The following is an 11900-nucleotide window of genomic DNA, read 5'->3' on the forward strand; positions in this document are numbered from 1 at the left end:
TAGACTCCCTTACCCACCCTTGGATTTTACCGGCCCACGGGACCCTGAGCCCTCCCCACTTTGACTCTTACACTCTTGAGTCCCGGATGCCAGGCAAAAAGGAACCTGCGATGCTCTGACCAAGGGGCTTTTAAACTCTGTTCCCTGGAGCCCTAAGGGTGCTCTCCCTCCTTTAATCTGAGTACACCCTTTTAGTTCATAAAAGAATCCCACTATAATATTTTATTGAAATATATTTAAAACCTCTGGTTTAGTCTATTTGGACACAATGGGATGCCCTGTAGCAGAATGGTTAGTCTGAGTTCTGGTGCCCACATCCCTACCTCTGACCTTGGGTAAGTCACTGATCCTCTGAACCTTCCTCTCCTTACTTGTAGAGTGGATTTTATGAGGACTAGGTGAAGCAATCTATTTAAAGACTCTGGCAAAACATAATCACACCAAAGGTGATGATGATGGACCAGAGAGAAATAGTGACTTGCATGGAGAGGCACAGCATCCTCTCTCTCATCAGTCATTCATGCTTTCATTGATTCACCAGGTGCCCACTCCATGTCCGGTGGTACACTGGGGACCTCAGATGGACACTGCAATGGAAGCTAACCTGGGTGCCGTGGGTCACGGGCCCCGTACAGACCTTGAAGATGAGGACTACTACCCCCAGGGTGGCTGGGACACGGTCTTCCTGGTGGCCCTGCTGCTCCTGGGGCTGCCAGCCAATGGGCTTATGGCATGGCTGGCTGGCTCTCAGGCCCAGCAGGGAGCAGGCACGCGGCTCGCCCTGCTCCTGCTCAGCTTAGCCTTGTCTGACTTTTTGTTCCTGGCGGCAGCAGCCTTCCAGATCCTGGAGATCCAGCATGGAGGGCACTGGCCTCTGGGGACGGCTGCCTGCCGCCTCTACTACTTCCTGTGGGGTGTGTCCTACTCCTCCGGCCTCTTCCTACTGGCAGCCCTTAGCCTGGACTGCTGCCTCCTGGCGCTGTGCCCACGCTGGTACCCTGGTCATCGCCCAGCCCGCCTGCCCCTCTGGATCTGTGCTGGGGTCTGGGTGCTGGCCACCCTCTTCAGCGTGCCCTGGCTTGTCTTCCCTGAGGCCGCCGTCTGGTGGTACGACCTGGTCATCTGCCTGGATTTCTGGGACAGCGAGGAGCTGCCGCTGCGGATGCTGGAGATCCTGGGGGGCTTCCTGCCTTTTCTCCTGTTGCTCGTCTGCCACGTGCTTACCCAGGCCGCTGCCTGCAGGACCTGCCACCGCCACCAGCCTAGGTCCATGGCCTGCCGAGGCTTTGCCCGTGTGGCCAAGACCATTTTGTCAGCCTATGTGGTCCTGCGGCTGCCCTACCAGCTGGCACAGCTGCTGTACCTGGCCTTCCTGTGGGACATCTACCCCGGCTACCTGCTCTGGGAGGCTCTGGTCTACTCTGACTACCTGATCCTGCTCAACAGCTGCCTGAGCCCCTTCCTCTGCCTCCTGGCCAGCGCCGACCTTCGGGCCCTGCTGCGCGAGCTGCTCTCCTCCTTCGCGGCAGCTGTCTGTGAGGAGCGGCCAGGCAGCTTCACGCCAGCTGAGCCACAGACCCACGTGGACTCTGGTGATCAGACTCTGCCAGGGCTCACGGCTGAGGCTCAGCCACAGGTGAACCCCACGCCCCCGCCACAGGAGAACCCCGTGGCCCAGCCACGGTTGGATTCCATGGCTCAGCCACAGGCAAACCCTATGACTCAGCCACAGTCAGAGTCTGTGGTCCAGCCTCAGCTGAACCCCGGGGCCCAGCCACGGGAGAACCATGAGGCCCAGCCCCAGCTGGATCCTGTGGCCCAGCCACAGGCAAGCCCCGAGGCCCAGACCCCTGGGCCCACTGCCAGCCCAGTCCCCAGCCCCTGCGATGAAGCCTCCTCTGCCCCATCCACGGATTCCACCCCAGAGGTCCCTGTGAACCCAGCCACACCTGCCGCCTCAGAGGGAGAAAGCCCCAGCAGCGTCCCCCAAGAGGAGGCCCCGGGTACAGGCCCTACGTGAGGGTCCAGGAAAGCCCAGGCCCGTCAGGGCAGCAGAAGAACCAAGGGAGACAGAGGAACCAGCCAGTCAGAGAGGAGGGCTGCTGTGAAGGAGGTCCTCGTGGAGCACCCCACCAAGGCCCTTGGGCCTGGCAAGTGGACTCGGGGGAAGTGATCATGAAGCAGCCAAAAGTCCCGGACAGTTTGTTGCCACCCTCGCAGCCCCGCCCAGGTCCCAGCAAGCTCCTCCATGCTTGGCCCACACACAGGGGCCCGAGCGCCCCCTGAGCTATCACAGCCGATGGTGCCTTGCTGGGCTCTGCCCTCCAATGTCCCCCAAACCCCACTGACAGTTTCCCCCTTAGCTTTGGTCCTGGAGTAGAAAGACAAGCAGGCTGACTCCCCCAGCTTGATCTGACCTCCCCTTATCCTTCCCTGCCTCCCCTCCTTCCTGTTCCATCCTCTAACCTGGGCACCAGGAGCCGAAGGAGGGAGTCCCTGTAGAGAAGGGAGGCACTCAGGAGCTATCAGGAGTCCGGGGTCTTAGGAGTCCACAGGCTGGCCTGACATGGCCAAGCCCTCTCCACCAGCCCCCTGCCTTCAAGAGGCAGTGATGCTGGGACAGGACTTCCCTCACTCAGCAAGGTGATGGGAGTAGAGGTGAGAGCTAGCAAGCCTGGATTCCAGTCAGGCTCTGGGTGACTCTGGACAAACAGATTCGCCCTCTGAGCTCCTGTTTCATCTGCCATTGTGAGGATTAAATGAGAAAGTGTGTGAGGTGCCTGCCAGCAACTGGCTCACAATAGGGGCTCAGTGAACAGAGGCTCTTCCTTCACTGACAGCCAGGGATGTCCCTGCTGGGGCTCGGGATTGATGGGAGGAGGCACTTGGGATCCTGTGTGCTTCAGGGGAGATTAGCTGTGCCCGTGACCAGCTCTGGGCTGCAGACACCCTGGTGGCCTGAGGGAGTATGGGGCCACCTCTGTGCCTTGGGCAGCTCAGGGGACTTCCAGGTCTGCTACATTTAAGGATTCAACTAGTGTTCACCTGTCCCCTCACTGTGGTGGAGGCTGGAGGTCCAGAGTGCCCTGATTCTGTCACCACCAAGCCCCTTCTATACACTCAGCCCAGATGCAGAGATGGGCGGATGTCGAAGCAGAGAACTCTGGGGACCAGTGGCTCCAGAGATAGCCCAGGCCCCTTGGAGGTCACGCAGTGTCTCTGGAACATAGCCAACCTCTTCCCTCTCAAGCTGCAGACACTGCTAGAAAAAGTAGGAAGTACTGAAGGTCTATTTTCAAGCCCTACCCCACTTCCTTTTCACACCCACCACTCTCTTCTGGCACTCTCCCCACCCAGCTTTCTTTCAACCCCCAGGGCTTCAAAATCATGAACCTCTTCCTCTTCAATGCCCCCCCCCAAACCCTTCCCTTTAGCTCAGGACTGTGACCTTTAGAAGCTGAGAAATGCCCTTACCAGTAACTGTAAGTGACAATAACATTTTACATGCTACCCTTCCCAGGGGTACTTGCATTTTTTAAAGGCAGCAGCCTGTACAGGCAGCCTGAAATGGCGCAGTCAGATCTGTCCTCTGGTTCCGAGGCCTCTCAGTTTTCTCCTCTGTAAAATGAGGTGATAATGTTCCCCTTGCAAGTTTGGCTGTTGTGATCATTAACCAAACCCAGGGATGGAAGCGCACTGGGTGGTGGTGGTGATGGTGGTGAGAATACTAGCCCAGTTATAGCATTTCCTAGAATTGTCGGCACTGAGGCTGGTGGAATAGAGATTTCTGGACAGGCACAAATTTGTTGAATTCACTAATTCAGCAGATATTTATTGAGCACTTGTTAGGTACCTTTCCAGCCAGCCTTCCATTTTGGAGACACATGGGTGGGGTTAGGGCACAGCTCCTAGTGTAGCTCAGAGGTGGTTTGAATCCTGGCTCTCCACCACTCACCAGCTGTGTGACGTTCAGCCAGGCTCTTGGCTTCTATGGGACTCAGTTTCCTGATCTGTAAAATGGGGACCATAATAATAATTCCATTTTCTAGGAGTATTAATTCCTATGAAGTGCTTGGATTCTTGCCTGGCACAGAGTAAGTGCTTCATAATTGTTAGCCATTAATTCAATTGTGCCAGTGGACACCCCCAGGCCTCACTCAGGCCTGGGACCAGCACTGACCCACCAGAGCCCATGTGGCAGCACTCTGTCCACCAGGCATGGTCCCCACCACCACACAGCCTGTTCTCCACTTTCCATTAGAGTACACACTTCCTGAGGGCAGGGTCTGGACTTACGACCCCTTTGCAGAGTGCCCCTCTTCCTTCTCCCAGGTGGGGGTCTCAAAGCCCTTTCATGGGGCAGGCAGATCAGGGACTAAAACCTCAGTGCCAGACACCCGCCTTCAGCTCTGGTCCATACTCCAGACCCCACCTTTGGAGAGTGGTCCAGCCCTACCTCCAAGGCCCCAGCAGGGAACGCTGCTCATAATGGATACTTGTTATTTAGGAGAAAGAGTAGGGCCATGAAGGGTTTTGTGAGATAAAAAGGAGTTCTCCAGCTGGCCCACAAAGGAGAGTTTTGTGTTGGATGAAACATGCACACCCAAGGCCAGAGAGGATGAAGGGAGGACTTACCCCCAAATTCCCCAGCTCCTCTACCTCACCCCTAACACACTCCAGGCGCCTGGGCTCCTGTTGCTTCTGGAATATTCATTCTTCTATAGGTGGGAGACACACTTCTCTCTCCTTTGTAGGGACCAGACATTGACTATGAGAATTGTGAATATGAACATTTTTCAATTCCACATTCAGGGCTGCTGTTCATTCATTCATTCAATGTACACTCATCGAACACATCCTGTGGGCTTGGTCTTACTCTAGGAACTGGGGATACAGGGGGGGAAAAGGCAAAGTGCGGCCCTCAATTTGCTGACATCCTAGTGGAGCAAGGCAGACAAAAAGCAAATATACAAATAATTATACAATATAATATCAAGTAGTGATTAAGAACAATACAGGGGGGATGAGTAAGGGCCGGAGAGTGATTGGTGAGGCGGGTGGTCAGGCAGGGCCCTCAGAAGAGGGGACATTTGAGCAGAGGCCTGGAGGAAGTGAGGGATGGAGACTTTTCAAGATCTGGGGGAAGAGTTTCTAGATGGAGGGAAAAGGATGTGCCAAGGCCCTGGGGTGGGAAGGAAGGTGGTGTGTTTCAGGGATAGGCTGGTCAGTGTCACTGTGCCACATGCAGGGAGAGGATGGAGGAAGGTAAGAGGTGGAGGGGGCGGGTGGGCAACAACCGTGGATGTGGTGATGAAGAGCAAAGGGAGGGCCCAGAGTAGGGGATCTGGTGTGGGCTTTAGACTGGCAGTTGCCTTGGGGACACAATGGAGAGGGAAGCTTTGTGGCTGCATTCCCTCTTCCAAGCCACCCACATTCCTGTCCTGGGCTGAAAAGATTGGCCTGTCTTAGGGTTTATGGAAAAAGCAAGGACTTTGGAGTCCAGCAGATGGGGATCGAATACCAGATGGAAGGGGCAGATCCTGCCTGTGTGACCTATAGGGACACCTAAGTCTCCCAGGGTGGGATGGGGAGGTTGTCGATCTGGGAGGCCAGCTGGGCTCCTATCTCAGGAGCTGGCTAACAGGAGGGAACCATCTATGAACAAACCTCCAGGCCTCCGTGGAAGATGGCTGAGGAAAGGAAGGACGGTGTGAGGGATCTGGGAGTCATGGCTCTATTACTATTTCTAATAAGGAGGCCAGGCAGGACCCAAGGATGCTCATCGCGAAGAATGAGATGGCTGGGGTCTTCCACTCACCCCTTAAAATACCGATGTTTTTATTTACATTGTACCAAGAGCATGTATCTTCGTACCTTAAGAAAAGGCATGCGAATATACCGACTATCCTAGTAGATAGTACATTTTGGAGTCAAGGTGGACTAAGGGACCCGGAAGTATGCATTGAGGTGGGGGTTTGGGGGGGCCGGTCTCCACCCAACTGTGGCGACTCCTGAGGACTCCGACAAAAGGAGCAGGATGGGGAAGGGGCCCAAGTCTGCCGCCAGGCTCCACCACTCCGGCCCCATCCCTGCCCCTGCCCCTGCCCCTTTGCCCCTTTGCCCCAGAGTGTCCCGGAGGCCGGCGGGGCGGGGCTCGCCGAGGCCCCGCCCCGCTCCCCTGGCGCTCCCGCCACCTCCGCGCCCCGGCACTCCCCGCACTGCCGGCGCCCCCAGCCTCCTGGCTCCAGCTCACAGCCTCCCGCCCCGCCCCTCCGCGCGTGATTTCGGCCCCGCCCCCGTGAGCCCCTCCCCGCTCCCGCCCCCGCCCCCCCTCGCTCCTCTGTCACTTCCTGATTCCCGCTTCCTGCTTCCCAGAGACTGGGATCCTGAGCCACCCGAGGCTGGTGCTGCAGCTCCCGGCGACCCCGGTAAGCGCAGCGGTCCGGGGCTGGGGGCGTGGGTAGGAGGTTGGGCGGGATTTCGGGGGCAGAGCCGTGGGGAGCTAGGATGGGGGTCGCGAGTCCGAGGAGCCCTTCTCCGCTGCGCTCCACCCTCAGTCCCAGCTCCCCTTGGCCGCATAGCCTCTCCCCTCCTGGGCCAGAATCCCTGGAAGTTGCGCTCCTGGTTCACCTTGGACCCCGCTCTGAGGACTCTCGGGGATGCTCTGTGGCTGGGAGCGACGTCCTGACCCCCACTAAGTCCCTGCCAGGTCTCCTAGGCTGGTCTGGGGCTCACTGCGTATTCCTGCAGGCACTGCACATTCCGTGGGACCCAGAACTGGGGCTGAGCGCGGTCCCACAGCGGAGACCATTTCTGTCTGTCCTCCCCATTACCTGGCCTCCAAATTCTGCGCAGGAAGGAGACTGTTGGGAGTTGACTAGGACCCACAGAGGAGCTAAGCTTGCTCTGGCTTCAGCACCTCACACCTCCTCCATACACATACCAGTACCTGGGAGGGGCCCCAGGTTGGGTCCTGCAAAGCCCCTGAGGACTCAGCAGTGTAGGCCTGAGGTCAATGCATTTCCACCTTCAGATACCCCTTGGGGAGAGGCAGCCAGATCTGTGCAGGGATCCTTTTCTGTAACTGGGGAAACTGACAGCCAGGTGGTTATAATGCCGATGCCCCCTATTGCATCCTCCCCACCTCTCTTCATGCAGCTTGGGAGGGTTGGGGCTTCTTGGGATGGTCTTGGGATGGGTGGAGGCTGACCCCTGCTTCTCTATCCTGCAGTCATGTTCCGCAAAGTAGTTCGGCAGAGCAAATTCCGGCATGTGTTCGGGCAGCCTGTCAAGAATGACCAGTGCTATGAGGACATACGAGTGTCCCGTGTCACCTGGGACAGCACCTTCTGCACCGTCAACCCCAAGTTCCTGGCGGTGATTGTGGAAGCTAGCGGTGGGGGCGCCTTCCTGGTACTCCCCCTAAGCAAGGTGGGCCCCATTGGGACTGGGGAAAGGCTGGAGGCAGCCTGGTCTCACCTGCCAGGCCTCTCTGCTCACTTCACAACCCATAATTTGACCATCCCCACACTGCTGGACCAGTGTTGTAATCCAGATTTACTGCCTGGGAGGTGTTAACTCAGATGGAGACAGTCTTTTATTGCTGCAGAATCAGGGTCAGAGGCAACAAAGATTTCCTGCTCACCTGGTGATACCTGTCAGGAAGAGGTGGGTCAGATAGACGCAGAGTGAGAGTCATAAGTGGTCCACCTGTGGGCCAGGGCAATTGCATCATTTCACCTCCATGGAGGGGAGGGGAGACTAAAGCTCTGGGAAGGATGGAGCCTGGTCATCTTAGATCCACCTTAACTGCCCACCTCGTGCCTACAGACGGGCCGCATTGACAAGGCCTACCCAACAGTGTGTGGACACACAGGACCTGTCCTGGACATTGATTGGTGTCCCCACAATGACGAAGTCATTGCCAGTGGCTCGGAGGACTGCACAGTCATGGTGAGGCGTGGGGCTGTGGTTGGGCTGGGGTCACAAGTGTGGCTCAAGGCTCCTGGCAGCCGGGCCAAGCAGAGGCCGTAGCTGACCTCCCCACCCCTCCCTAGGTGTGGCAGATCCCAGAGAATGGGCTGTCCTCCCCGCTGACGGAGCCGGTGGTGGTGCTGGAGGGGCACACCAAGCGTGTAGGCATCATCACCTGGCACCCGACGGCCCGCAACGTGCTGCTCAGCGCAGGTCTGCACCGCTGCTCCCACCCCACCCCTTGCCACACACAGCTCCGGAACACCCCCCACCCTCTCCCAGACCCATCCGACACCCGGGAAGGCTGAGGCCCACAGAGGTGGAGTGCAGGGTCTGGTCCCAGGAGGGTGGTCAGAGCGGGCCTGGTGGGCTGATGGCCCCCCGCCCGGCAGGCTGCGACAACGTGGTGCTCATCTGGAACGTGGGCACAGCTGAAGAGCTGTACCGCTTGGACAGCCTGCACCCCGACCTCATCTACAACATCAGCTGGAACCGCAACGGCAGCCTCTTCTGCTCTGCCTGCAAGGACAAGAGCGTGCGCATCATTGACCCCCGCCGGGGGACCCTGGTGGCAGTACGTGGCCCTGGAGGGTGGGGATGACAGGGTGAGGGGTTCTATTGGGGCACCACGCTGACCACTCCATCTCCCTTGCAGGAGCAGGAGAAAGCTCATGAGGGGGCCCGGCCCATGCGGGCCATCTTCCTGGCTGATGGCAAGGTGTTCACCACAGGCTTCAGCCGCATGAGCGAGCGGCAGCTGGCGCTCTGGGACCCAGTGAGTGGCTGTGGCCAGTCTGAGGGGCAGGCTCAAGACTTGGGCTCCACCCTGGGCAAGGAGGGGAGGGGTCACCCTGGAGAGGCCTGTTGTTCCCAGGTTCTCAGCCTGGCACCCAAGGCACTCGAGAACCTGAACCCTGCCATCCTCTCCTCTCCTTGCCCCCCGCCCTCTGGCCTCCCCCACCGCCTGCAGCCACCTCCACATCTGCCCACAGTGTTCTTGCCCTTTCCTCCTTTGCTTGTCTGTTCCCGCCCGGCTGCCCTTTGAAATCCAGTACAGAGGTCCCCTCTTCCAGGAAGCCTCCCAGCCCTTCCCCGGAAGTGCCCTGCCCCACAGCCTTATCCTTCTGTATAGTGACCTCCAAGGGCCTCTCTGAGACAGGGACTGGTGCTGCATGGCACCCCTGGCTCCCATGTGGTGGGGACTTCCTCAGCATTTGCTTGGTGGCCTAGGAGTATTCTGAAGTCCTGGAGTAGGCAGGGAAAGTGGGACCATGGGAGCCAGGAGGGGATGGTGGGGCACTCTGTGTGGGCAAAGGGTGAGTGTGGTAGGGGCAGTGCCAGCCGGCTTGTGAGGCTGGCTAGGGTCAGTCCTCATGGGGAAGGAGGAGGGAGGTTCTGGCCTGGCTTGACTTCCCCTCACCCTGTGTGCTAGGAAAACTTCGGGGAGCCTATGGCCCTGCAGGAGCTGGACTCTAGCAACGGGGCTCTGTTGCCCTTCTATGACCCTGACACCAACGTGGTCTACGTCTGTGGCAAGGTGAGGCTGGGCAGGGCTGAGGGGTGCAGGGAGGAGAGAGGCAGGCCCGGGTGTTGACCCCTGTCCCCTCCCACCCTGCAGGGTGACTCTAGCATCCGGTACTTTGAGATCACAGATGAGCCCCCCTACATCCACTTCCTGAACACGTTCACTAGCAAAGAGCCGCAGAGGGGCATGGGCAGCATGCCCAAGAGGGGCTTGGAGGTCAGCAAGTGCGAGATTGCCCGGTAAGAAGGGCCCGGAGGCAGCCGGCCATAGCGTGATGGGTCTGCCTTTGGGGCAGGAAGTGGACCATGGGCATCCCAGGTGAAAGGTCAAGTCACAGGAGGTTGCTCAGGAGCGTGAACGGGGCCCCAGGGTCAGTGGGAGGGGCTGGGATAAGGACTAGAAGTGAAGCGTGGAGGCAGCTGGGAGAGCTGGTGAGGGGAGGTTTCACCCATGGGTCCTCCCTCCCCTCCTTTCCCAGGTTCTACAAACTGCATGAGCGCAAGTGTGAGCCCATTGTCATGACTGTGCCAAGAAAGGTGAGGCCACCTGGTTCCCTGCCCATCCGCTCCCTTCTGTAGCAGACAGGCCACACATGGGTGACCAAGGTGAGGCCTGTGAATGGGACATGGCCAAGTGTGGGTGCAGCCAGGGGGCTAGACGGACTCCAGCATGCCCGGCCAGGGGCAAGCAGGGATGAGACACGCAGTGAGCTGAGGCCTTGCCCTGGACAAGCTGCAGGAGACAGATGCTGGGCAGCCTAGGAGGTCTCCCTGTGGGAGGCAAGGCAGGACTGAGAGCAGGGCTGGGGCAGGGCCTCCAGTGAGGGATAGCAAGCCAGGCAAAGGCACGGAGGTGGGAATGGAGAGCAGAACTAGGGTTCTAGCTGCAGGGAGGCTCCCACAAGTTGAGGATTCGGCCACATGTGGCTTGGCCTCAGATCCCCAGCCAAGAGCCTTGGACGGGCTTCATTTTTCTCCTGCGAGCGTTTACAGAGTGCACAATTTTGCATGCCAGGCACGTCCGGGAGCAGAGCTGTGAACGGGTTTGACAGGGCCTGCCTCAGGAACTCCCAATCCACAGAGCACAGACGTGGCTCCCAGAATCCCACAGAACCACGTAGCTGACCCCTGCTTGGAAAGGTTGGGGGAGTCTTCAGAGGGAACTATTGATGGTGTCCAGAAGGGAAGTGAAAGGGAAGATTTGAGCTTTAAAAATGTCCTAGGGGTCAGGCCTTTGGAAGATAAGTTGACAGGGTGCAAGCCTGGAGGCCAGGAGAGTGAGAAGGAGATGGCGACTCAGGATCCAGACAAGAGGACCCTGCAGGTGGGCCCCCAGCTGATCTGGACCTCTCCCCGCCGCCCAGTCGGACCTCTTCCAGGATGATCTGTACCCTGACACAGCTGGTCCTGAGGCGGCCCTGGAGGCAGAGGAGTGGGTGAGCGGGCGGGACGCCAACCCCATCCTCATCTCCCTGCGGGAAGCCTACGTGCCTAGCAAACAGCGGGACCTGAAGGTCAGCCGGCGCAACGTGTTATCAGATAGCCGGCCTGCAGCGGCCCCTGGCTCCACCCACCCGGGGGCCTCTGTGTCTGCTGCCTCCACCAATATTGCCACCCCCAGCAGAAGCCTCGCCGGAGCTGGGGTATGTGCCGCTTAGTCAGGGGTGATGTTGGGAAGCCCCAGTTCTGCTGTGCATGCCTGAACCATTCACTGCCCTTCTCTGAGCCTCAAGTTCCTGCCTGATAGTAGATTTGGGGAGGGCTGCAGCTCTGCAACCCCTGACCCCGCTGATGCCCCTGCAGGAGGCAGGGAAGCTGGAGGAGGTGATGCAGGAGCTGCGGGCACTGAGAGCGCTGGTCAAGGAGCAGGGTGAGCGTATCGGACGCCTGGAGGAGCAGCTCGGCCGCATGGAGAATGGAGACGCGTAGGACCACGGACTCTGTGGATGCCACTCCCCACTCACCTCCTCCTCCTCCTCCTCCTCCTCCTCCACCCCCTTTCTCACTCAGCCTCTGCTGGCAGGTCACACTGACTCCAACTGGCTGCCCCTTGCCCCCTACTGAGGGTTTCTGGGGCAGGTTCAGGGGCCAGTCTGCACCCTGACCCATCCTGTGGGCCCAGGCTGGAGCCACCACCTGGCTTTTGTCACTGTTACTGTGGAGGATTTTTGTACCAAGGAGAGCTTCTATTCTGAGGAACCATCTCCCCCGTCCCCACCTAGCCCCCCTGCTCCCTGCCCTGAGGAAGCTGGAGGGATCAGCTCTATATTTTCATTCCAAATAAAATTCTCTTTCTAAAAGCCAGGTTTGCCCTTCTGCTGCAAGGGTGGGGCTGGGAAAGGAAGTCTGGACACCTGGGGACATAAGTGGCCTCTTGAGATCATAGATCAGAGAAAGATCTG

General features: G+C 58.7%; 2 protein-coding genes across 2 annotated transcripts; both read left to right on the forward strand.

Annotated features, from left to right (window-relative positions):
• Positions 1 to 580: 580 nt before the first annotated feature.
• Positions 581 to 2020, forward strand: GPR152 (G protein-coupled receptor 152). The gene has a single exon (XM_031447987.1). The coding sequence runs from the start codon at positions 581 to 583 to the stop codon at positions 2018 to 2020; it is 1440 nt and encodes a 479-aa protein (XP_031303847.1).
• A 4349-nt stretch (positions 2021 to 6369) lies between these two features.
• CORO1B (coronin 1B) lies at positions 6370 to 11798 on the forward strand. Its single transcript, XM_010998130.3, has 11 exons — positions 6370 to 6428; positions 7232 to 7431; positions 7831 to 7953; positions 8058 to 8187; positions 8367 to 8548; positions 8630 to 8749; positions 9407 to 9511; positions 9593 to 9738; positions 9978 to 10035; positions 10863 to 11141; positions 11302 to 11798. The coding sequence occupies exons 2-11, from the start codon at positions 7234 to 7236 to the stop codon at positions 11425 to 11427; spliced, it is 1467 nt and encodes a 488-aa protein (XP_010996432.1). The 5' UTR covers positions 6370 to 6428; positions 7232 to 7233; the 3' UTR covers positions 11428 to 11798.
• The last annotated feature ends 102 nt before the right edge of the window (positions 11799 to 11900 follow it).

Source organism: Camelus dromedarius, chromosome 12 (genome assembly GCF_036321535.1).
Source record: "Camelus dromedarius isolate mCamDro1 chromosome 12, mCamDro1.pat, whole genome shotgun sequence".
In the NCBI taxonomy this organism is placed as follows: Eukaryota; Metazoa; Chordata; class Mammalia; order Artiodactyla; family Camelidae; genus Camelus; species Camelus dromedarius.